At 41.0% G+C, this 26,299-nt stretch overlaps 3 protein-coding genes across 3 annotated transcripts in view; all 3 read left to right on the top strand.

The window, feature by feature from the left end:
* mxi1 (max interactor 1, dimerization protein) overlaps window positions 1–1,093 on the top strand; it is a 49,807-nt gene extending 48,714 nt beyond the window's left edge. Inside the window, exon 7 of the transcript XR_009647653.1 lies at window positions 825–1,093. The gene's annotated coding sequence lies outside the window, so the exon portion shown is untranslated. The remainder of the gene's footprint in view (window positions 1–824) is intronic.
* Window positions 1,094–1,872: 779 nt separating this feature from the next.
* On the top strand, window positions 1,873–8,115 carry dusp5 (dual specificity phosphatase 5). Its single transcript, XM_060859529.1, has 4 exons — window positions 1,873–2,509; window positions 3,650–3,762; window positions 4,817–5,036; window positions 7,016–8,115. The coding sequence occupies exons 1-4, from the start codon at window positions 2,140–2,142 to the stop codon at window positions 7,375–7,377; spliced, it is 1,065 nt and encodes a 354-aa protein (XP_060715512.1). The 5' UTR covers window positions 1,873–2,139; the 3' UTR covers window positions 7,378–8,115.
* Window positions 8,116–10,132: 2,017 nt separating this feature from the next.
* smc3 (structural maintenance of chromosomes 3) lies at window positions 10,133–25,926 on the top strand. The gene is made up of 29 exons (XM_060858918.1): window positions 10,133–10,323; window positions 11,939–12,014; window positions 12,213–12,251; window positions 12,441–12,508; window positions 12,698–12,769; window positions 12,897–12,976; window positions 13,120–13,198; window positions 13,768–13,885; window positions 14,395–14,570; window positions 14,656–14,736; window positions 14,925–15,089; window positions 16,285–16,406; window positions 16,861–17,074; window positions 17,163–17,266; window positions 17,972–18,071; window positions 18,447–18,607; window positions 18,759–18,900; window positions 18,982–19,132; window positions 19,270–19,423; window positions 20,902–21,052; window positions 21,776–21,934; window positions 22,012–22,119; window positions 22,253–22,361; window positions 22,446–22,693; window positions 23,462–23,674; window positions 23,796–23,987; window positions 24,114–24,291; window positions 25,229–25,335; window positions 25,430–25,926. Exons 1-29 carry the CDS (start codon window positions 10,309–10,311, stop codon window positions 25,499–25,501), a joined length of 3,654 nt encoding a protein of 1,217 aa, XP_060714901.1. The 5' UTR covers window positions 10,133–10,308; the 3' UTR covers window positions 25,502–25,926.
* The last annotated feature ends 373 nt before the right edge of the window (window positions 25,927–26,299 follow it).

Raw genomic sequence — 26,299 nt, 5'->3', positions numbered from 1 at the left:
TGAGCAGGGCTTAATGCGACTGCAATCTGATTGGCTGTCTTCATTTCTTTACATAATTTTCACATCTGTAATGTAAATGATTCGGTTGAAATATGAAAGTAAATCATTAGCGATGAACAGTACCGGACACGCTGAGTGTTAAGAGCTTGATCTACTTATGAGACACAAGCATACGTAGCTCTATAGTCTGTGTATACTATATGTACATATGTTAAACGCATAAGTCTGGAGCGTTCAAGCTCTATACACTTCAGCAGGCTAACAAGGCTATCAGTGAGGTATACTAATTGGCATATCAGGCTCTGCCCTGATCATTCTCAGATGGCTGGTTATTCACTTACATTTAGGTTTTTCTTGTTGTTTTTTAAATACAGCATCCTTGTTTGCCAAGAACCAAAAGCATTTTAATTGTGAGTTGGGAAATCAAAGTTTAATTTAGTGCATTTAGCTTCATCTCTCCGTGATGAAGCACAAAAACTGTCCCAAATTGATGGTTAAACAAATGAGTCGAGTTTTACATTATGAAGACTTTATCACTGAGCCTTTTCCCACATACCCAAACATCCATAACATGTATACATATGGATGACTCCTTGTCTGCCCCCCCCAACACACACACACATACACACACACACACACACACACACACACACACACAGATTTAAGCCTTTATCTGTGTAGGTATAAAAATGGTTACATTAGTAGTGATGATGGATAATTGTATGTATTATTAGACAGAATCTATCCATACTGAGACCTTGGTGAGAGTTTGGTTTGGTTTTGATAGCCTGAGGGTGTGTGTGTGTGTGTGTGTGTTCCCCTAGAGCTGTGTGATGTCATCAGCCGAGAGCTTACACCGAGGCCATATGGCTGACTGCCTGCTGCTCTAATCCAATCACAACCTGCTCTTCCTGTCACACACACACACACACACACACACACACACACACACACAAGCAGGAATGTATTTGAATTCATGCTGACACTTGTACGCATATGCACACTCATCAACAGTCAGTCATATCACTCTTGTACACACATGCAAACATACAGACTCTACAATATACAGGCCATTAAACTGAATCTTTGCTTATTGCCCTGAAGTGCATTTTTTAGTGAGTATCTTCTACACTATGTCCAGATTTCCAAGTGAAAGGTGTACTAGTGCACCAATGAGGAACATGCACAGGTTAGTAGCTTTGTTCCTGAGAGCGTCGAGCTCTATTACCTCACAGTGACATTACACCTTTCTCTTAGGCTTTTGGTTTCGGTGAACTCCAGGGAGCTGAAGTGAGGTATAATCGCATTAGTGCTTAAGGGATTAAACTACAAAGTGGATGTAGGGCAGGTGGACACCAAGAGGAAGAGAAACTTCCAGCATGTCCTGAACTGTGAAGGCTTGTGAAAGAAGTGTGTGTGTGATGATTCATGACACACTTTTCTGGAAATTTGCAAGAAAATCACTGGAAACTGTTGAAAAGCAGCATTGGTTACGTCTGGTGTGGAAAAGAAACGAGTGTGTTGAAATTCCTGCTAGGAATTCTCTTAGTTATGTTTTGGAGAGAAAAACATGTCAAATATGCACAGGGATGACTCATATGTCATAGTCTCCCGGGTTGCCAGATTGCAAAGATTCAACTAATTCAAAACGCAGCAAATTTCAGTTAAACTCTTAGATTCGTCTGAACTCTGTACGGTGTAGCAGGAGGTTTCGCTTACAGGAAAGAAAATGTAGCGATGAAACAAAGAATAAAGGAGTAACGTGAGAGCTGAAGCAGAGAGAGAGAGAGAGAGAGAAAGGGAAAGAGAGAGAGAAAGAGAGAGAGAGAGAGAGAGAGAGAGAGAGAGAGAGAGAGAGAGAGAGAGTTGGGGGGATTCCTGCAAAACAGGCAACGTTTAGAGGAGAAAGGAGGCGTGGTTACGCAGGACGTAGGCGTGGTCGAATCAGCTGCTTTTTTTTTGTCGTTGTCCATATATGGTCCTTGACGTTAAACGCCGGAGGTTCCGTCGATATAAAAGGCAATCCGACGGAATCCCCTTCAAAGGAAATGTAGGCGCGCAGTGAACCGGTGCAGACACTAAGGATAATAATAATAATAATATTAATAATACGAATAATAATAGTAAGAATAATAATCCATGATCATGAAGGTTTCCAGTATAGACAGCCGTCATTTCAAGAAAATCCTGCGCAAGGAGAGCGGGAAGTGTTTGATCCTGGACTGTAGACCGTATTTATCGTTCTCCAGTTCGAGCGTCCGCGGCTCGGTGAACGTTAACCTGAACTCGGTGGTGCTGCGCAGGTCGCGCGGGGCTCCGGTGCCGCTGCGGTTCGTTGTGCCGGATGAGCACGCGCTGTACCGGCTGCGCGAGGGCGGCGTGTCGGTGGTGGTGGCGCTGGACGAGAACACGCCGCATCTCCACAAGCTGAAGAAGGACAGCGTGGCGCGTCTCGCCATCCACAGCCTCGCGCACCTCTCCAGCTGTGCCAACATCTGCTTCCTGAAGGGTGAGAACTCGCTTTGATCTTTTCTTTTCTCTTTTTCTCTCTCTTTGATCTCAGAAAGGCACTTTGGTGTGTTGCTGATGCTCTAAAACATCACCGGAGAGGTTCTAACGGTTTAAAGGGTCCTTTTTTTGTCTTTGGGTTTAATTCTAGCACCAAATATTCTTTCTTCCGAAAGCTGACTTCGTTTATTTCTTTCTCCGAGTTCTATTTTCCTCAATATTTAGTGTCCTGAGTTTTTATTCTTCTTCATCAGTTTCCCTCTGGTTTGCTCTGTCTATTGTCTGTCTATAATCTTTACCTTTTTTTTAAAAAAAAAAATCTGCCTATATAATCTTTACATCATGTATTTATTTGATTCATTATTTATTATCTCATGCATTTCTTTTATTATTTATTATCTCATGTATTTCTTTTATTATTTATTATCTAATGTATTTCTTTATTTTTTATCTCATTTATTACTTTTATTATTTATCTCGTGCATTTCTTTTATTATTTATTATCTCGTTCATTTCTTTTATTATTTATTATCTCATGTATTTCTTTATTTATTATCTCATGCATTTCTTTTATTATTTATTATCTCGTGCATTTCTTTTATTATTTATTATCTCGTGCATTTCTTTTATTATTTATTACTGACACCATCTCACAGAATCTCGAATATTTACTGCACTTGATGCAGTCAGACTATGTTTTGAGGCCAGATTAATGTGTAATAATCCATAAAAACTTGGAGGTCTCCTATAAAAAATGGACACAATAATCGCACCACGAACACCAGTGTAATAAGTAAAGATTTCGTCACACTGTTTCTCGGATGTGGTTTGCTGTGCGTCAAAGCCAAGATGAGTCAGAGTGTTAAAAATAAAGAATAAAAAGCTGTCACACACCAGACAGTTTACTCAAACCGATTCTTTGTGTGTGGAGAAAATAGTCTGAAAGTTGTTTATTTCTAAAAAAAAAAAAAAATATATGATCGCACAGCGAAAAAACTCAGAGGTAGCTTGTCTCAGAGGTACCCAAAGTGTGAGCTGATGTGATGAGCATCTTACCTGGTGCTCAGATTAACCTTATACTGATGGTTACATGCACTGGGTCCTTGAAAACAGATGCTTTAACTGTGTTTTGTCTTCACAGGAGGCTACGAGAGCTTCCAGGCGCATTACCCCGAGCTGTGCACCGAGGCCAAAGCACCTCTGGAGCGCAGTGCACCGGACACAGAGGTTTATCCTGGGGCAGATTACACCCAGGTAAAGCCCAAATCCTCTCCCTTTAACCCCTGACAGAAAGAAATAAACTTTTATTAAATTTAAAAATGGTTTTACAGTCATTCTAAATGATATAAGTAGGAAAAATATTGCTAGAAGCGATGTGGAGTTTATTAAAGGCACAGATTATTCAGTAGATATTTATGAATGAAAGCCAGATGTTGTTGTTGTTATGCAAATGAGAAGGCATTATTGGCTACCAACTTGATGGATTATGCAGATGAGATCACTCTTTTGGCTGCTAACGGTTTACATTATGCAGATGAGATTACACTATTGGCTACTTCCCGTATTATGCAAATGAGGGCACAAATTGGCTACTAACGCCATACAATAAACAATTTCATTCATTATGGAAATGAGACTACACTCGGTTTCTAAGACCTGTGATGGCCACATTAACAGTTTTTGGGGGATTTTGGTTGTATTTTTAGTCATAAGAACGCTGTATGACACCAGACTTCACAGTGTTGGGTGAGCTTTCTTTCTGAAAGAAACACCAATGTGTACTGTGTCACTTACTGTGTGTGTGTGTGTGTGTGTGTGTTTGTGTTCACTGTGGCTCTCTGAGCAAGGCTTGACTTTATTTCAAAGACTTCCCACTGTCATCAGACACGCGTTTTTATCTCTGACCTTTGGTCTGATTGCTTCCGATGAGTCAACAGTGTGCATGTGGTGGCCTAGTGGTTAAGGTGCTGGGCTACCGATCAGAAGGTTGTGAGTTCAATCCCAGGTCCACCAAGCTGCCACCGCTGGGCCCCTGAGCAAGGCCCTTAACCCTCAATTGCTCAGTTGTATAAATATAAGATACTGTAATGTAAGTCGCTCTGGATGAGGGCGTCTGCCAAATGCTGTAAATGTAATAATAAAGTAAGGACAACGCGTTTGTGCTAAACTGATCTCTGTTGGGCTGATCCCTGAACTGTTCACTTCATCTCACTGACACTTCTGTTGAATGAATCAAGTGATTCGAATCATTTAAGTGTTGATTATAACCAGGTCGACTTGACTCAACTTTTTTTCTTTCTTTCTATAGGATGGTCCGGTGGAGCTGTTGCCCTTCCTGTACCTGGGCAGTGCTCACCATGCACGCAGACATGACTGCCTGAGTGAGCTGCGCATTACGGCGTTGTTGAATGTTTCACGGCGGGACTGGCAGTGCGCCGGAGGGCCACAGCGATACAAACGCATCGCTGTAGAGGACAGTCACACAGCTGATATCGGCTCACACTTCCAGGAAGCTATTGACTTCATTGGTGAGCACACACACACACATATACACACACACACACACACACACACACACACACACACACACATACACACACATACACACATATATACACATTCACACACGCATACAAACACATATACACATATACACACATACACACACACACACACATACATACACACACATACACCTGTACACACACACACATACACACACACATACACACACACACGTACATACACATCTCTGCGTTAATCCATTTATGTTTAGGACTGCTGTCTCATTTACACTTATTAGAGTAAAAGCATTTGTTTATTGTTTATAACTTTCAAAAAAGTTATTTCTCTTCTCTGACCTAAAACCCATTGAACGCTGCAGCTGGAAATTTTACAAACTGTCATTGGTGTGTTTCTAAAGAGTCGAGGGAATTTCTTTAGTTTTCAGTCAGAATTTCAGTTTTGATCTGAGCCTAATGTGAATCACAGAAACTAAAACCAATCTTCCACTTATCAAGACCTTAAATATCGACATGTGCACGTCTATACAGAAGTCAAGGGAATATTATTATTTAATTATTTGTTTTATTTTGAGAAAGAATGGCTAAAGATAGCACAGTATCTATTCAGGCAAGTTTGAAATGAAGCTTCCCCACAGCCTTGGCTGGCTCCAGCTTAAGCTAAAAATGCTCTTGCCCTCCTGAGGGGTATAAGCCTTCAGGGCTTTCAGTGTCAGAGAGAGAAAAAAGAAGAGAGAAGAGGAAACAGGAACCTGGTGGTTTGAGTCATGGTTGCATGAGCTTGATGATGATGGGTGTGACTGGTGTGTCAGAGCATGAGTAGCTCTTTAATAACAGTCTTTGGGTGTGTGTGTGTGTGTGTGTGTGTGTGTGTGTGTGTGTGCATGTGTAGGTTGGATGAGGCAAATGGACACAAAAATGCCTGCGGGTTGTCATTTCACACCTTCAGGTGTTTACAGGATGGCCCATAAATCATTTCCTAAACATATGAGCACTAATAATGTCTAAATCAAGGTGTCTACTAGACTATTTATGGTCATAAACTAGCTCCTTTGTCCTGTTGAAAAGGTTATAATTACAGCTTTGTTTCTGACTGTTACAAAGAGCTGACACTGGAGACTCCTTCTATCAATGTTAAAAATTAAAAAAAAAAACTTCTCTTCATAGGAAACTTCACCATATCACCATAAATCATACGTGTGTAGGATGTACAAACACTCGACATGCACCAGAAGCTTTTGCTACTATTTTTTATAGATAGGACGCACTTAAGGGTCTTACACGTAATGCGTACGGATAAAGACAGTGAAAATAAGCTAGAATTGTGAGAACGGTCAGCATTTACCTCAGATGTGCTGTCGGATTACTAAGAAAAGTCTCCCTGGGGCTAAAATGACACCATAATCACATTTAGCACTGACAGCTAACTCAGTCACTGTTTAGTCTTGTGATTGGCCTTACTGAGAAACGTTGTGTCATCAAAACAGGGCTCATCTACAATAAATATACCTAGTGCTTACTATACACATGTCTGTTTTAAGGTAGTTATGACTGTGTGTGTGTGTGTGCGCACGCGTGTGTGTGTGCAGTTGGCCTCCTGGGCTATGCAATGATTCAGTCGAGCAGGTTTTGTTTGGATTAGATAGACAGTCAGAGATTTCTGACTGTCACACACTTTCCCTCACAGCCACTCTGGTGCGTGTGGGTGTATGTGTATGTGCGTGTGGGTGCACAATGGTGGATTAGACTCTTATGTGATTAGTGAATGACCTGTAAAAGACCCGTGTGTGTGTTTTATCTGAGTCGGGTTAGGCATAATCTTATGAGTCAGACTAAGCATAAGCCACTTTACTTAGAAGGGGGAAAAAAAACGAATAAAAATATCTGACATTTAAACAGACCAGACGAGACAAAATATTTACATACACACAAGGTCATTGAAAGGGTCATATCTAAAGTGCCGTTGCCTTTTCTCTACTTTCCAGATGAGGTGAAGCGAGAAGGCGGGAAGGTGCTGGTGCACTGCGAGGCAGGGATTTCACGCTCGCCCACCATCTGTATGGCGTACCTCATGAAGACACAGAGGCTGCGTCTGGAGGAGGCTTTCGATGCCGTGAGACAACGGCGTGCCGTCATCTCGCCCAACTTCAGCTTCATGGGTCAGCTGCTGCAGTTCGAGAACGAGGTCCTGGCGTCTGTGCCCGACAGCAATATGGAAAACAGCAATGACCAACAAAAGAGTGACGAGTTCACGATCGACAAGAGCTTCGAGTCATCCGTTTTCTCCTTCCCTACCTCCTTCCTGTCACCCATCAAACTCAATCCCATCACCTCCCTGACTACTTGAACTATACAAAGGAATTTAAGATGGGGCAAAGAAGAAACTTAAGTTAAGGGTTAAGCTTTCTGCATAACCTCGTTGACAAAAGACTTTCACCAGGAATTCAAACTTGGCAGCAGCAAAAAAAAAGAAACAATGTAGCTGAATTAATAATTTATGAGCGTTGCCAACTTTCGGCTTGCTAACTGCCAATATTTTGACAAGTTAACATGCTTGATGCTCTGCTGCCTACTTAGAGTAGCTACCTTGCTAATTAGCTAGCAGGATAAAGGACTAAAGTCGTAATCTGTCACGCAGTTTGCTACATAAACAACACAGCAATTGCGTTTAAACATCTTTTTTTTGTTGTTGTTAGGAAAAGGAGATTATGATGAGATTGTGAAGCTTTCTGGGTAAATTTCTTCAAGTCTGATGCACTGATGTTCACTCGATCTCCCTGCCCTTCAAGGGCTCCGCTAACGAACTTTACTTAATCTGATAAAGCACTGGAAAAGCTGTTAGGAGGCTGCAGGGATTCGGTGTTGAATGGAAGTCGAGCAGTTCTCTGCGTTTAAAAGACTGCATGGAAGTGGGTGTTGTTTTGGTGTTTGCCTTAAAGTGCACTGCAATATAAGCCTTAGTTTAACAATCATTCATGCCTACGTGTGACAGACTTTAAGGCTTTTCATATTAATTTATTGATTTTTTTTTTCTTTTTTGAAATGTGTGACTCTGTTAATAAATGTTTTGTATATTAAGTGGCAATTTGTTTGTTCTATTTGGTCTATCATAGTCTAATTTCTTTGGTTCAATGTCCTGATTTATGTTGCTAATTGCTAAATGACCAATTAATGAGGAGGTTCTTGCACAAACATACTATATACGTAGCCTTAGAAAGTATTCACATCCTCTTAATAGTGAAATGGACTGAAAATCCAAATGGATTCGGTTTGTAATCTGAGCGTCCTCTGTCTCCTGCTCCTTCACTTCATCCTTGAAACAGAGAAGAGCTTCTTCAAGCTGAGTGAAAACAACACTGGACAAAGTTTTAAAATGTGTAAATGTGTAAAAATTAGTCAGTTGTGATGTCTTGACTGACTTAGTTCAGGTAATGAGACGATAGGATTGTGGATGATAATGAAAGAGAGAATTTGTTTATAAATGAATCTCTTTAACTCGAAACTCTTTGAAACATATAACTCTTTATTTTACACTAATCTAAGTCATCAGTATTACATTATAAAAATTGCACTAGGCTCGATGTCCTAACGGTGCCATAAATATACTATATAGAATGCTATAAATATTTTACAATTAAAATACAATGACATATCTTTACTTAAACTTCTTTTTAAATGAGGAAAGTCCTCGTTTTAATAATTATTCAATTCAATTCAAATTTATTTGTATAGCGCTTTTTACAGTTGACATTGTCTCAAAGCAGCTTTACGGAACATAAACATAGAACAAAAACAGTTATTGTAAAGATTAATATAAAGATTAAAGTAATACAAAATTCAAGAATAATATTAGATATATTTAAATGTGTTTGTATTTATCCCTAATGAACAAGTCTGAGGTGATTCAGGTGACTGTGGTGAGGAAAAACTCCCTTGAATGGTAAAGGAAGAAACCTTGAGAGGAACCAGACTCAAAGGGGAACCTCATCCTCATATGGGTGACACTGGAGGGTAAATATACAGTCTGATAAATGTTGTATTGATGAGGAGGTTGTTGTCCTCAAAGACTACATGGAGTTGATGTCTCCTCTTTAGTATCGCAAAGTCTAACTGGATCTGGAACATCTCTAGATGCCTCAGGATCCCCACAGAGTCGGCCTCATCTCAGTGGAGGACCAAAATTAGACCATGTTAAGGGTTTATTTATGTGCATGTGGTAGCCTAGTGGTTATGGTGTTGGGCTACCAATCGGAAGGTTCAATCCCAAGTTCACCAAGCTGCCACTGTTGGGCCCCTGAGCAAGGCCCTTAACCCTCAATTGTATAAAAATGAGATAATGTAAGTCGCTCTGGATATAAGGGTGAAGCCAAATGCAGATGCCGCACAACTCCAAAGTTAGATGCAACAGTGACCCCTGTTGTAAAGTACCCACTATTCTGAGACACCTTTGTAGTGGACTACTGTGTTCACTTCATCTAGGGTACTTAAACCAGCATTTGTCACTTTAGTGCTTAGGAAAACCAGTATAGCGGTGCAGTTTATAACATACAGTTGTATAAAAACTAAAAAAAAAAATAAAAAAAAACTACGAACTAAACAGATTTATTATTAAACCTATAAAATGTCAAATAGTTTTTCTGTCAAATTCACCACCCTGAGGTAGTTGATTGTAAAGTGAATTGTCCAATCATGAAACGTTTTTTAAATTAGTAGCCAATCCTTGAACTGGAAATGAGAGGTAAGTAGCCAATCCGCATTTAGGAGGCGGGATTTTTTAGAATACGGGTGGGCAAAAAAAAAAAAACTCTTCAGTGAGCGGAATCCAGACTCATATTGGCGCCCAAACCTGTGTCCATGCCGATTATACCAACATCTCAGAATAGGGTTGTGACGGTGAATAAAGATAAGAAAATCGTTTACCGTGATCTCAGTGGGCATTTTAATAACAGTAAATTATTAAAGCCGTATTTGATCGTATTTTCGCAGGATAGTGTATTTGTGCCTTTAATATTTATCGATCAGTATAGTCAGGTCACAGCCGCCCCCCCCCGCTCGGTTAGTAAAGTGAGATCTTCCATCGTTTCCCGCCCCCTCCGCCATTTTCTTTGTTATTTCTGTTTACGTGAAGAAAAAAAATTTGTGTTTCATGCATCGAATGTGGATTTATTAAAGTGCACAAAATTATACTTTTTTCCTTCATAACCCTTCTTCTCTGTGTGGAGGAGGAGGGTGCGGAGCTCTTTATTGGTCCGGAAGGTGAATAGCAAAAGGAGTAACCATGTACATTAAACAGGTAAAGTGAATGGAGGTGCTAGCGGCTAAGCTACATGCTAAGCTAATAGCTTCACGTCGTTAGTGAGTGAATAGGATTTATATATATAAATATATTCTCTCTATATTATATATATATATGTGTATATATTCTGAACGAATCATATATATATATATTACATGTCGGATATCCAAACGGGAAGATTTTTTCGTATTTAGACCCCGAGTTCACGAATGTTAGCTTTGACGCTAAGCTAAATGCTCATTTGAGGTAATGCTAATGCTAATCGAGCCGAAGTAAAGAAGCGCGCGCGTGCTTGCTGTGGTAATTTACCACAGGTCACAAGTTCACTACAAAACATCAGACAATAAATGATTTGATGCAAATAAACTACAGTTTTCCATTTGGTTTAAAACTCAACTTTTTTTAATAAATAAATTTAGTTAATTTTTTTTCTGAAACGTCTTTTTCTAACGTCATTATTTTCTCACGTTTTCTCCTGATCTGTGGTAAACATTTGCATCTAATGTTTTATTACAAAACAAATTCATTAAATTCATGAAGTAAACAGTATTTTTTTTTTAAATAAACACTTTTTTTTTCCTCTTATTTTTGTTCTGCTTTTGACGTTTTGGCTGAGCGAAGTTTATGAAACATTTAATTTAGGTGAAAAAAAAGCACCGTCAAATTCTGCTTTATTAATCTTTTACCTTAATTTTAAAAATAGAAACTTTTTTTTAACTTTATACCAGTGTTTTTTTTTAGGCAGAAAGAAGACAAAATGATACTCATTCACATCCTCTTAAGTATACAACAATATTTGTGTCTGAGGTCTCATGTGCAGTTTTAGTCTGTTATTGAGCACCAAACTAACTGGTTTTCATGTTAAAGTTGGTGTTTGAGTGAATTTTAAAAACCTCTTATGATTCATACTAAAAGCTCTGTTTAGTGTACTAGCTTTCTGGATTTTCTATATTAATAAGTACTTTCCAAAGTAATTTCAGAGTTGAACATGAAGAATCACGATGATCATTACGACAGCGGAAAGTTTTATAAAAGACAGCTGTAGAATATTTCTTTGTGCGTGAAGTCAAATGGTTTGTCCTTTTGGCCTGAGGAGACAGGGACATTTTGGGACGTTCTCAGACCTACGCAAGATCGAAAGCGAGAGTGTGAATGAAGATGATGATGATAATAATAATAATATAGCTTACGTTACTGCTGTTTCCCCAAATCAGGCCATATCGCACCACTTCGTCCCAAATGAAATCAGAAAAAATGTTCATGTGCTTTGTAAAACCTCAAAATCACTTTATTTATTGCTTTGAAAATGCAATATTGTGATCCCTTGAAGCATGATATTGTAGAAGCCTTTATTTTGTTACAGCTACATCACAGCAAAGTGAAATTCATTCTTCACATATCCCATCTTTGTAAGTTAAGGTCAGAGCGCAGGATCAGCTGTGATCGAGCGCCACCGGAGCAGTGAGGGTTAAGATCCTTGAACAATTCAGCTTTTTTTTTGTTTGTTTTTGCCAAACACTGAGATATCAGAAATTATTTTTTGTTTTTATTTTGTTTGTTTTGTAAAATACTACAAATAAAGCAATATGTCTGTGTAATACTGTTTCCCCAGGTGATCATCCAGGGCTTCCGCAGTTACAGAGACCAGACTGTGGTTGATCCTTTCAGCTCCAAGCACAACGTGATTGGTGAGTCTGATCTCTAGTATAGATTTATTTATAATTCTGATGGAAAAAATATTAAACAACGCTGACTGCCTGTCATCTATTCATGAGATACCATGATATACCTTGCTCTTCACAAAAGGAACAAACGGTTGTATTTGTGAGAATTAAGTAATGCATTTTAATTAGTATCTATCTTGATCTGTCTGTCCATCCAAACAGTGGGCAGAAATGGATCTGGAAAGAGTAACTTTTTTTACGGTAAGTACTGAGTTTTTGACATCAGAAGATTCTGTGAGGACACTTTATTCATATAGTGTTAGTGTATTAGTGCTTGATGGGGCTAGTGTTAGTGAACTTGAGGACAATAAGACTTTTATATAGCATGATTGATGGTCGTATGTGTGTATAAACATTTTCTTCCTGACACAGTTTTTGTTTCTTTCGTAGCTATCCAGTTTGTTCTGAGTGATGAGTTTAGTCACCTGCGGCCTGAGCAGCGTCTGGCCCTTCTCCATGTAAGCAATGGTGTTAATATTAAGAAATAATAATAAAAATTATGCATTTAATACTAAAACCTGTATAATAAATGAACGTGCTTACAGTGTGACAAAATGTTGCATAATTAATATTTAACATATGTGTTGTTTTTTTAATATTAAAAACATGCTTTGGTCTGATGGTGGTTTTGTTGTGTACATCTACAGGAGGGCACTGGACCCAGAGTCATCTCCGCTTTTGTGGAAATTATATTCGACAACTCGGACAACAGGCTTCCGGTAAAATCCTTCAGCAATAATAAGTGAGACGGAGCAATGCTGTCAGCGTTGTTTTATTAAGACTGTAGTGTGTGTTTTGTATCGATGTGAACGGCTGGAGTAACGTACTAGTACTTCTTTTTATCAGATTGACAAAGAGGAGGTTTCACTGCGTCGAGTCATTGGAGCAAAAAAGGACCAATACTTCCTTGATAAGAAGATGGTGACGTAAGTATCGAGTGATTATTCAGGTGATGTTTAGATAAAGTGATAATGACTCATGACCTGTGCGCTATCTCTCTCTCTCTCTCTCTCTCTCTCTCTCTCTCTCTCTCTCTCATTCTCGCTCTCTGTGTGTGTCTTTTTTTCAGGAAGAACGATGTGATGAACTTGTTGGAGAGTGCAGGTTTCTCCCGCAGCAACCCTTACTACATTGTAAAGCAGGGAAAGGTAAACGAGCGACTCTCCACATAATCATTTACATCATTTATTGTTTAACATCATTCATAGTAAAATACACGAAGGCGTAACTTTCATTTAAAAATACTTTTATGAATATTCAAGCATCCTGTAAATGTATGCACAATATAATTTTAAATATTGCACAAAATTTCACAATATACTTTTTCAAGAGATTTTGTGAGCAGTATAACATCTATATAACTATAGAAAATGACTTGGTCCAGCAGGTTTGATTAGAAGATTAGATCTTTATGAATTATTACTTTTTTTTAGTGTTAAAGTTTACATAATTAAATAAAAAAACTATAGTAAAATTAATTCTGTATTATAATTAATAAGTATTATATCACTGCTTTTTTGGCACTCATGATAAAGATTTTGTTGTATTGCAGCAGTGACTACTGCAGCAGTGATTGACATAAATATGTAGTGTTGACATTCCTGTCTGTGATAATCACCCATATGTTACAGATACAGTAGATAGACATTAGGTTTACTAAACATTTGTTTGTAATAACTTTGTAATGAGCAAAACGGCACCGTCGCTGTGTGTTCAGATCAACCAGATGGCTACGGCTCCTGACTCGCAGCGTCTGAAGCTCCTGAGGGAGGTGGCAGGAACCCGGGTGTACGACGAGCGCAAGGAGGAGAGTATCTCGCTGATGAAAGAGACAGGTCATTATACTCCAAAGTCATAACCGCTTTCACTTCAAAATTCTTCTCTAAAACCAATTCGTAAACGTCACGGCAAAATTGTACGGACGCGTCTCCAAGCCTTATATCTTTTTCATAAAACAGCATCCGGATTTGTGTTCGTGCGTGTCATTAAAATGTTCTCAGGATGCAACTAAGATACGAGACGCATGAAACGTCCAGGTTTAAATAGAGTCTGTCATCATTATACAGGTGATTAGGAGATGATGTGCTTCCTCCTGGTACAGAACAGACTGCGCTTCCTTTGCGTGGATCCAATTATTTTTGCGCTCAAACCAAATTACGCTCTTGTTTGATTTTTTTTCTTCTTCATAGCTGAGTTTGAAGGATGTCCTTTTTTCTTTTTTTACTCCCAAATGAACCAAACTGAAGAGAAAAGCAAACTTTGAAATGGATTTATGCCGCACATGATGTAACCGTGAAAGAGTTTGGAATTAGCTTTAAATGAGTTTTTGTTTTTGTCTCTGTAGAGGGAAAGAGGGAGAAGATCAACGAGCTGCTGAAGTACATAGAAGAGCGACTGCACACGCTGGAGGACGAAAAGGAGGAGTTGGCGCAGTACCAAAAATGGGACAAGATGAGGAGAGCGCTGGAGTATACCATCTACAACCAGGAGCTCAACGAGACTCGGGCCAAGCTCGACGAAGTAAACACAGTTTATATGCAAGCTTCAGAAGCACGTATGAAAAGTGTTTAATTATTGTCATTAATGGCTGAATTGTCTGTTCTAGCTGTCCAGTAAGAGAGAGACGTGTGGGGACAAATCAAGGCAGTTACGAGACGCTCAGCAGGATGCCAGAGACAAAGTGGAGGTAAAATGTCATGCAGTTACTGTGAAGTGAATCGTGGCTCATGTTACTGTTTTTTAATAAAGTAGTGTTTTAATATCCTGTATAGTTTATCTGCTCTACAGAGATGTTATGTAATTCTCTCTCTCTCTCTCTCTCTCTCTCTCTCTCTCTCTCTCTCTCTCTCTCTCTCTCTCGCTCTCTCTCTGTAGGAGACCGAGCGAGTCGTGCGGGAGCTGAAGGCTCGTATCTCTGCGATGAAGGAGGAGAAGGAGCAGCTGAGCTCTGAGCGGCAGGAGCAGATCAAGCAGAGAACCAAACTGGAGCTCAAAGCCAAAGACCTGCAGGATGAACTGGCAGGCAACAGTGAACAGAGGGTCAGCGCGTGCGCACACACACACACACACACACACACACACACACACACACACACACACACACACACACTGAACATGGATTAAGAGACTAACTCTTACAACATTAGGATTTTTTGTTTGTTTACAACGAATTGATGCTGAGCTGGAGATTTCTTTTATTGCTCATATTCGTGTTTGCTCTATAAAATAGTCAGTTTATTTACTGTTCCTGTGACACACAGCTCTGTCGCCTCATAAACACCAATAAACTCCAAATAAAGACACACAGAGCACATTTAAAGTCACAACCAGCAGATATTTGATGTCACCTAGAACCTAAAAGTCTAGTACATAGTTGTACATGTAGGTTATTTACTGAATCCTTGGGTATTTTGTAATCATACCTGCTGATTATTAGTCATTTAACATACATAGCAATACAAGTGAATTCATGAATATAGTCTGATCATGTTTATATTAAACATCAAAATTTGCCTAATGTGACAAGAATTATGTTCATTTGGACATTTACCTGGTTGAAGAATTGTAGCCTAAAGTAAAAGAATTAATGGTGTTATTTATGATTATTATAAGCACTTAGGTGGTGTTAGGTTTTAGTTGTATTACAAGTTAAAGATATTTAAAGACCTATACGGCTCACAGGAAGGTTCTATATTATATTTATTAAAGTATGGGTCATGTCGATGTGCTTCTTTCATTTATATCGATCTGGATGAAGCTGTTGCATAAAGCCTGATTTCTGTGGGAAGTGCTGGCAGGAAATACAGAACAGAGGGTCGATAGAGTCCCCATCTGCGTCACAAACTGCACATACACTACACAGGGCAGCGGTCCAGACACACACACACACACACACACACACACGGAGAGAATACACATGCTGCCCAGTATCTCATCTTGGCTCAGCGCTGGATTGATGACGTGGAGGTGGAGAGGATGAAGCGCATCCTTTTTATTTTTTGTTTATAGAGCGCAATTCCAGCTTGGCTCAGAAAATGATTCTTATTCCCCTTCATTCTTGGCACCGATTAAACTCGCCCACCTGCGCAGATAGCAGTCAGATCTTCTAAAGCATCTGTATACGGGCGTGTGCTCGGCGATGTGCATGCTCACTTCCCTTTTTACATACAGATTTTAAGGCTCGAAGGCTTAACGAATTGTGCAGTAAACTGATCTTATTCTCTCTGGCTTTCAGAAACGGTTGTTAAAAGAGAGGCAGAAGCTGTTGGAGAAGATTGAGGAGAAACAGAAGGAGCTGCAGGAGACTGAGCCTAAATTCAATACAGTGAAGGAGAAGGAGGAGAGAGGCATTGCCAGGTGAGGATCATGGTCTTCTCCCTGAATTCTGTTGAAAAATTGAACGGATTGGCAATAAAATCTAAACCATAAACCAGTAAATGCCACAGTGTTGTTTGCTAATAAATTAAAACATTATAATCTTGGGCAAATTGCTGCGATATAACCGGAATAACACACACCAGAGTGTCCAGCTGGCACCGCAAAATGGATTTAACAAAGTCTAATAATGTACGTTGTGAAAGAAGATCAAATAAAAACTATGTATTAGTGATAAATGGGGTTTGTTGTTCACATCAGTACATAATACATAGCAGCTAAATGTCGGTCATACAACATTTACCAATAAAACCCATCAAAAGCTGTTTCTGCAGGAAGACGCACCTCTGAATAGACATGATCGCTGGTGAAGGAATGAATCGTGTACTTGTACTGAGCTAACTGCCATTTCTGTTGTGTGTGTCACGGATCACAGGCTGGCTCAGGCCACTCAGGAGCGCACAGACCTGTACGCCAAGCAGGGACGTGGCAGCCAGTTCACCTCCAAAGAGGAGAGAGACAAGTGGATCAAAAAGGAGCTGAAGTCCCTTGACCAGGCCATTAATGACAAGAAACGGCAAATCGCCGCCATCAACAAAGACCTGGAGGACACCGAGGCCAACAAGGAGAAGAACCTGGAGCAGTATAATGTAAGGATCGTGTTCAGACTGTAATGTATGTGGCTATAATGCACATTGATGTATAATGTGTTTCTATACATCTTTTGCTTTGCTCTAGAAACTGGACCAAGATTTGAATGAAGTGAAGACCCGGGTGGAGGAGCTGGACAAGAAATACTACGAGGTGAAGAACAGGAAGGACGAACTGCAGAGCGAGAGAAAGTAAGAGCGACAGTCCAAATCGCCCCCATCTCCTCACCACCTCATGACTAACACAGCCGACGACTACCAGAGCTGTGTGACTAAAAAGCCCAGCGGCAACAGACCTCAGGGCCAGACTTCATATTCCACACATCCACAGCTTCACTCCGTCTCTGTGACTCATCCAAGCAGATATGAGCTGTCAGAGTTCACCATGTTTATTGGTCTGTTTCCTCACGTTCTTTCTCCGTCTCTTATCTCGTTCGCGCTTAATTATACACCACTTAAACCTATAAGGCCCCTTTTATCATCCACAATACAGACAAAAGCAGGAAAATGGCAGCATTGGCATTTCTCAGACCCTGCAAGCAGACTAGTGAGGGAGCCCTAAGTCTTACCCATCTAATGTTATAGTATAGAACAGTCACCTTTTACTCCAGTTATGTAGTATATTATTGCACATTGAGTTTTAATTTAATAAAAAGGAACGGATAAGTTGCAGAGACCTGTTGGAGTGTGTGTGTCACTTTCAGCTCTCACACTCCCCTGATGGTGTGATATTTATTAAACCTGAGTCATGAGCGCTCTTTATGTATGCCGAGGCTTTACTGTAGCATGAGACCTCCTGGGGAACCCCAGGCTTCCCTGACCAAATGCCAAGTACAGTGTTCCTGAGCTGTGTGTGTGTGTGTGTGTGTGTGTGTGTCTCTGCTTCTGCTTGTGTAGCTACCTGTGGCGAGAGGAGAATGCGGAGCAGCAGGCCCTGGCAGCCAAGAGAGAAGACCTGGAGAAAAAGCAGCAGCTGCTACGTGCAGCAACAGGAAAGGTCTCTCTCTCTCTGTTTCTCTCTCTCTCTCTCTCTGTTTCTCTCTTTCTCGCTGTTTCTCTCTCTCGCTTGCTCAAGCTCTCGCTCTCTCTGTTTCTCTGTTTCTCTCTCTCTCTCTCTCTCTCTCTCTCTCTCTGTTTCTCTCTCTCACTCTGTTTCTCTCTCTCTGTTTCTCTCTCTCTGTTTCTCGCTCTCTCACTCTGTTTCTCTCCCTCTCACTCTTTCTCTCTCTCTGTTTCTCTCTCTCTCTCTCGAATAACTAAAAGTGCATGTTACCTTTAGCCTTATGAGTAAAAAGTTTCTTTACACACACCACGAGTCGATGTATAATCACAGACCCCATGCTGACACACGTCACGGTTTGTCTTGCCGTAGGCCATTCTGAACGGCATCGACAGCATTAATAAGGTTCTGGAACATTTCCGCCGGAAAGGCATCAACCAACATGTCATCAACGGATACCACGGAATCGTCATGAACAATTTTGAGTGCGAGCCCGCCTTCTACACCTGCGTGGAGGTGACCGCTGGAACCAGGTGACTGTTAAGACCGTGTGATTGCAATATGTAAAATAATAATCTTGTTTTTGCAGTAAATGTGCCATCACTGTGCAGTAGATATTTATAACATAAATCTTAGATCTTTCTCTGCAATCACAAATTGCACACTATTTTGTGTGTGTGTCAGGTTGTTTTACCACATCGTAGAGACTGACGAAGTAAGCACAAAAATTCTGATGGAGTTTAATAAGATGAACCTGCCTGGAGAGGTCACCTTCCTGCCCCTCAGCAAGCTGGACGTCCGGGACACCGCCTACCCTGAGACTAACGTAAGAATTCCAGCCCCCAGGATTTATAGAAAAACCTCTTTTCGATGACATCCTTTAAATTCTGTATCCACCCTTTTCCAGGATGCCATCCCGATGATCAGCAAATTACGCTACAGTCCAAACTTTGATAAAGCCTTCAAACACGTGTTTGGTAAGACTCTTATATGCCGCAGTATGGAGGTTTCCACTCAGCTCGCTCGAGCCTTCACCATGGACTGCATTACTTTGGAGGGTACGACATCTGTAAACTTTAACTTTAAACACCGATCAGAACTGTTCACTAATTTTCTTTACTTTAGTGTTTTTTATTTCTTCTCGATGATTAAAATAACTGTTGTAATAAGGATGTACTTGTGTCTGTGTGTATAGGAGACCAGGTGAGTCACCGTGGTGCTCTCACAGGAGGCTACTACGACACAAGGAAGTCTCGCCTGGAGCTCCAGAAGGACATGCGCAAAGCTGAGGAGGAACTCACTGAGCTGGAGGCCAAACTCAACGAAAACCTGCGGAGGAACATTGAACATATCCTTCCCCTGATTCACCACAGCAGGGCGTTGCGTCATGCTGTAGTGTAATAGCAGTAAACCTTTCAAAGCAAGAATAGACTGAAATAGAGAGAGTTTAAGAGATATTACAACACCAGATCACCTGCTAATTATCACCTGGCAGATTTTAACGGTATTGCATTGTTTATGTCGCCTTGTGTCACACACACTATTGATTTTGCAGAAATGAAGGCAGGGGGGTGGTGTTGAGTCTCATGATAAACACACACTGGTGTGTCACATCTCTCTGCTCCAAAGATGATCAACACAACACAGAAGGAGAGAGGACATCTGCATGTCTCTCTCTTTCTCTCTCCTAAAGTCCAGAGTCTCTCTCTCTCTCCATCTCTCTCCGCCTTTTTCTCTCTCTCTCTCTCTCTCTCTCTCTCTCTCTCTCTCTCTCTCTCTCTCTCTCTCTCTCTCTCTCTCTCTCTCTCTCACTTTTTTTCTCTCTTCTGAAGTCCAAACACTCTCTCTCCTGAAGTATAGAGCCTCCTTTTTATGGGAGGAATGTGGGATTATTCATTCATTCATTTTCTACGGCTTTATCCGAACTACCTCGGGTCACGGGGAGCCTGTGCCTATCTCAGGCGTCATCGGGCATCGAGGCAGGATACACCCTGGACGGAGTGCCAACCCATCGCAGGGCACACACACACACACACTCTCATTCACTCACGCAATCACACACTACGGACAATTTTCCAGAGATGCCAATCAACCTACCATGCATGTCTTTGGACCGGGGGAGGAAACCGGAGTACCCGGAGGAAACCCCCGAGGCACGGGGAGAACATGCAAACTCCACACACACAAGGTGGAGGCGGGAATCAAACCCCCAACCCTGGAGGTGTGAGGCGAACGTGCTAACTACTAAGCCACCGTGCCCCCTAATGTGGGATTAATTACGTTTAAATATTTATTGCATCTCATTTAAGTGTTATTTTATTATACAGTATGAATATTTCCCCACTCACAGCTTTGATTACCTTTTTTTCCCCCCACATATCTTCAGTCAGTGTGTGTATGAAGTAGATTGTGTGTTTGTGAGTGAGCTGGAAATCAAGACCGATTAAGCCAAAACCACATGCACTCCTAGACTGAACCAGTGAGTCAGACACTGGAGGGAGCATTTTTTTTTTTTGTTAGCCCATTCTCAGGCTCTTGCTGATTGCCTGCTTTGTGTGCTATACTTAGAACCCCATTCAGAGTGTTCACAGTGGAGTGATGACACAACCCCACAATCCGCTCTTAAACCACCAGCAGGAGAACCGAGCCGAGCAGTAGACCTTTAAAACCTTGAGGGTTATTTTCTTCCCTTTATATTTATGGATACGACATGTATTAGGTGAAGCAGACGTCTCGTGAGCAAGGGATAGAAGCTCAGAAACGAACACAGACGTGTAGTTTACACGTGCCCCGTGTGCCACATTTAAACCCTTAACTTCTGTGCACACATCAATAACGAGATCGATCAGCTGATGAACCAGATGCAGCAGATCGAGACGCAGCAGAGGAAGTTTAAGGCCTCGCGTGACAGCATCCTCTCCGAGATGAAGATGCTTAAAGAGAAAAGGCAGCAGTCTGAGAAAACCTTCATGCCAAAGGTACGACAGACTCCGACACGGTGGAAATAAAAACATATCCCAAAAAAAAGATTATTAGCTTATAAGTCCTGACTGAGTGATTTGTCCCCCTGTAGGTAATGACTAGCAAAACAGTTCTATATCTGGACTTGTTTGTCCTTCTTACTGCTAGTCAGTCTTTAAAACAAACAATATCTGCGATTAGGGCTTGTCCTCATGGCTTCTAAAGAACCCTGAAGAAGTTTTAGTTTGTATCTTTCTCACTAAAGGTGATCCTGGACAAAAGGCTTGTGACGATTTTACAAACATTACCAGAATTTACTCTTTAATATCTTTTATAACACTATATCATGATAATGGTGTAAAAGATTTTGCACATGAGTTGGATATCAGCATCTTGTACTAAATTTCTTGATGCTAATAATGATGATATAATGATAGGGGGATGTTTGGGTCATTACAGAAACCCCAAAACCAAATATTTGCTTTATGGCTTTAGTTTAAATGTCTTTAAATGTCTGACCATTTGTCTGGACTACAGAATGCTGTCGTACTAAATGTTATGATGAATATATAATTTATGACGTCTTTCATGCAACAAAAAAAAATGGTCAGACCGATTGAAGCAAAACATTTGTGCTCCTCAGTTTACGTTTTTCCATACGTCTTAGTGCTGTCGTCATGGTGATATAAAAACATACACAGTGAAACTGTCCCCACTCTCTCTGTCCTTCTCTCTAACAGCAACGTAGTCTGCAGAGTCTGGAGGCCAGTCTACACGCCATGGAGAGCACACGGGAGTCCTTAAAGGCCGAACTGGGCACCGACCTGCTCTCTCAGCTCAGCCTGGAGGATCAGCGTCGTGTCGACGACCTCAACGACGAGATCAGACAGCTGCAGCAGGTGCGTGTCCTTTCTTAACCCTTATGCGTAGTGTTCAGACCTTCCCTACATAACAGTACATCTTTTTTTTTGTGTAGGATAACAGGCAGCTGCTGAACGAGAGAATTAAACTGGAGGGTATTATGACCAGGGTGGAGACGTACCTGAATGAGAACCTGCGTAAACGCCTTGACCAAGTGGAACAGGTGGGTCACACTTAACTTTATTATTTTTACTTAACACACCAAGCGCTGTAAGCTTCCATGTTGAGGAAAACGTTTAGAACAGCCGCTAACCACAGTACTGCTGCTATGTGTATGTGGGTGGTGTGTTTTTTAGGAGCTGAACGAGTTGAGGGAGACAGAAGGAGGAACCGTCCTCACGGCCACTACGTCCGAGTTGGACGGAATCAACAAACGCGTCAAAGACACTATGGCCCGGTCAGAGGGTGAGTATTCAGATAGTTCTGACTCTAAGCACTAACACTAAACCCCTGATTTAACATTTCCTGTATCTGCTTCCTTCATCTCAGACTTGGACACGCTGATCGATAAGACCGAAGTGGAGATTAAGGACCACATAAAAAGCATGGAGCGCTGGAAGAACATTGAGAAGGAACAGAACGAGGCCATCAACCATGACACCAAGGAGCTGGAGAAGATGACAAACCGGCAGGGCATGCTGCTGAAGAAGAAGGAGGAGTGCATGAAGAAGATACGCGAGCTCGGCTCCCTGCCGCAGGAGGCTTTCGAGAAGTATCAGACGCTCACGCTTAAACAGGTGACGCGTCTCACACCTTTATGTATTATCTCTCAACAGCTTTGTTTGTCTTTCTCGCTCATCTTTAGGTTTTGTCATTTTGTTTGTTTGCCTCTTGCTGTTCCATTCATTTTATTTTTTTCTTCCTCACATCTGACATCACTGCATCCTTCCAGGTTTTCATTTCTCCCCTACTTTCTCTCACTATCTCTTTCTAACAAAGCCCCCTCCTCAACACACACACACACACACACAGTCCCAGCCCTCCTACACAGTGGTGACTCAGACCCTCATTATGCCCTCTTCTATTCTCCTCTCTATGAAGAGTGTGACGATGGAGGATGTTGAAAATCCTGACATTTTTGTCCTTGCAGCTTTAAATATCTGGCAAAATATTTGTTAAAACGCTATTTATAAAATATAACTGCAGTCTATAAATGTAGCTTCTCCCTGATGGAAAGGGTTGTCATCACTATGTTTAGAGACCCGACGTGCATTTGCTCTCCGAGCTCCTCGTCGCCGAGGTCTCTAAAGTGCTGGGATCTCTAAATACTAACTATTGTTTTTGCTTATCAGAACTTTTGCACTGTATTAAATCACCATTGTTTTATCATTCTGCTTTAATCTCTATATTCGGACATTTCTTTACCAGGAGACAAGAACCTCATATTGACCAGATTTAGATGATGAACTTATTAAAGGATAATAAATGACCTAAAAGAACGGGAGCTGATTTGATGTCCTTCATAGGTGAACTAATACCGTACACCTCTCTCGCACGTCTTACAGCTTTTCCGTAAGCTGGAGCAGTGTAACACTGAGCTGAAGAAGTACAGTCACGTGAATAAGAAGGCTTTGGACCAGTTTGTGAACTTCTCCGAGCAGAAGGAGAAGCTGATAAAGAGGCAGGACGAGCTGGACAGAGGCTACAAGTCCATCATGGAGCTCATGAATGTCCTGGAGCTGCGTAAATACGAAGCCATCCAGCTTACTTTTAAACAGGTGTGTGTTCAGCCGTCACCGCGGGAACGTCACGCTCCCCTACGTCCACTTTTTAATAACCCAGTAAATAATTGTTGCTAGTGTTGTGTAAATTCATCTGCCCCACTGTCTACTGGCTCAGGTGTCAAAGAACTTCAGCGAGGTCTTCCAGAAGTTAGTTCCTGGAGGTAAAGCTACTCTGGTGATGAAGAAAGGAGACGCTGAAGGGAGTCAGTCTCAGGATGAGGGGGAGGGTGGGGCTGACAGTGAGAGAGGCTCCGCCTCCCAGAGCAGCGTTCCCAGTGTTGACCAGTTCACAGGAGTCGGAATCAGAGTAAGAGACTTTGCTGTGTTTATAACAAATGTCCAGTGTAATCAGTGTTAAAGTTGATGCCAGTTTGTGTGATAAGGTTTTGTTGCGACTGCTGTCCACATGTTGCGTTTCTCTCCGCTTTCTCAGGTGTCCTTCACAGGTAAGCAGGGAGAGATGAGGGAGATGCAGCAGCTCTCCGGAGGTCAGAAGTCTCTGGTGGCGCTGGCACTCATCTTCGCTATCCAGAAATGCGACCCTGCCCCCTTCTACCTGTTTGATGAGATTGACCAGGCTTTGGATGCACAGCACAGGAAAGCCGTGTCAGGTGCGAGACTCTCTTTGGGGCAGATATAAAGGGTGCAGGTCTTCACTAGTTTGATTGGACGCGCTGTGTTCCGTACAGGGACATTTCAATAAGGGCTTTTTTACACCTGGTCACTTCACGTGTTTTCTCTGATCCGATAGCTATCTGATTTGTTAAAACTGTTCCGTTTACATTAGACCACATAAACGCGTCTCGGCGAATCGGATATCAGTCCGATCTTTCTACTCCCGCCCAAAATGCAAATATATTTGACCTCATTTCCGGGGTAATTGAAATGGAACACGCTTTTGTGTGTGCGGTTTTCAGAACGCAATCAAAAAGAAGATGAAAAAACTCGTTATGACGGTTATGTTACAAAAAAAACAGCATTTACATTTATTTGTTTCTGCCGTGATGCACGACTCGTGAGTCACCTGCGAGTGACGTACTTCCGTTTGGGAGGAGTTTAGCGCTGACGTATGTGGCTTGAACAACCACATTCATTTACACCTGTCCAGTTTCATCTGAAACGCGTCCCAGACCACCTCCTGAAGTGGTTTGTACCATCGGATTTATATCCGTCTCGAAAACGTTTCGGAGGGCATTTAGACCTGGTCTTTTTACCATCGGATAGCTATCTGATCACAGAAAACACATGAAGTGACCAGGTGTAAAAAGCCCCTTGTATATGTCACAGCACTCAGTGTTTGCTGCAGGTCTAGTAAATAGTTCCTTACATTGAAAACTTTACTAGATGGCTAGTTACTACGGTTAGTGTGTCAGACATGGCAACATGCGACGCTGTGTTCATCTGCAGCTTCTTTCAAAATCAGTAACTCTTCTGGTCATGTTGTCTCAGAATTGTAACTCTATATTACTTATTTGTTTATATAATGTCTGTTCTCTACACAAACTTACTGACCCTTTCTTTCTACTTTGTGTTTTTTTTATTATCTAGATATGATTGTGGAGTTAGCAGGTCACGCTCAGTTCATCACCACTACCTTCAGACCCGAGCTGCTGGAGTCAGCCGACAAGTTCTACGGAGTCAAATTCAGAAACAAGGTGATAAACTTTAAAATAGTGAAGTGTGTTCATGGCCAAAAAAAGTTTGTAGAAAAAGTCTTTTCTAACGCAGTCTATTTTTTGTACTTTAAAGGTGAGTCACATCGACGTGATCTCCGCCGAGCAGGCGAAGGACTTCGTGGAGGACGATACCACTCATGGCTAAACAATGAAGACTCTGAGTGAATGTCGTGTCTGTTTTTGTTCAGATTCTGTTTGAATTAGGTTTGTTTTTGTTTTTTGACAGTTTAAAGTTACACTTTTGGTTTTGATAAACACTGAAGTAAAAGCATGCTTCTCCTTTTTCATGATTATGTTTGGAATGTGTTGTGCTAATGTTCCCATTGTGAGTGCATTTTTTTTTGCCGGTGTAAAAATAGAACAGAAAGCAACAGGTTTTCATGTCTCTAAATCTTTTTTTCCCAACTGTTCAATGTTAGTCATGTTGTTGGGTTTATATATATATATTTTTTGCATTCCTTAGTATATTTTAGATCATTTCAATCAATCAAACTTCTTTTTACCTAATCACTTTATTTTAATTTGTTCTTCACTGTTACTCAAAAATAAAGATGTCCTGGTATATGTAAAGATTTTTGTTTTGTTTTATTTTATTTTTTTTGTGTGTTTGTGTGTTAGTGAGTGTGTGTTAGTGAGTGTGTGTTAGTGAGTGTGTGTGTGTGTTAGGGGGTGTGTGTGTGTGTTAGCTAGAGAGAGTGTGTGTTAGGGTGTGTGTGTGTGTGTGTGTGTCAGCTAGAGAGTATGTGTGTTTGTGTTAGAGAGTGTGTGGGAGTGTGTTAGAGAGTGTGTGGGAGTGTGTGTGAGTGTTACAGCTGGATCTTCCCCTGCTGAGCTCTGTAATAAATAAAAATAGCCAATCTTAAAATGTAATATCATGATAACTGCCATGTTCTATAAAGCTTCTCATCGCAGGTTTTACTACAGAAGAGTGTGAAAAGGAAGC

This window comes from Tachysurus vachellii, chromosome 23 (genome assembly GCF_030014155.1).
Source record: "Tachysurus vachellii isolate PV-2020 chromosome 23, HZAU_Pvac_v1, whole genome shotgun sequence".
Taxonomy (NCBI): domain Eukaryota; kingdom Metazoa; phylum Chordata; class Actinopteri; order Siluriformes; family Bagridae; genus Tachysurus; species Tachysurus vachellii.
Note: the sequence above shows the minus strand (reverse complement) of the source record. Positions and strands in the feature narration are given on the sequence as shown.

Excerpts from the sequence above, each read along its gene's own strand:
- smc3 (XM_060858918.1), top strand. Across the intron at positions 14,737-14,924 it reads ATGCCAGAGACAAAGTGGAG|GAGACCGAGCGAGTCGTGCG; the intron begins GTAAAATGTCAT and ends CTCTCTCTGTAG. Across the intron at positions 24,292-25,228 it reads GCACAGGAAAGCCGTGTCAG|ATATGATTGTGGAGTTAGCA; the intron begins GTGCGAGACTCT and ends TTTATTATCTAG.
- dusp5 (XM_060859529.1), top strand. The coding sequence starts at position 2,140 with ATGATCATGAAGGTTTCCAGTATAGACAGCCGTCATTTCAAGAAAATC. Across the intron at positions 2,510-3,649 it reads CAACATCTGCTTCCTGAAGG|GAGGCTACGAGAGCTTCCAG; the intron begins GTGAGAACTCGC and ends TTGTCTTCACAG. Across the intron at positions 3,763-4,816 it reads CTGGGGCAGATTACACCCAG|GATGGTCCGGTGGAGCTGTT; the intron begins GTAAAGCCCAAA and ends TTCTTTCTATAG.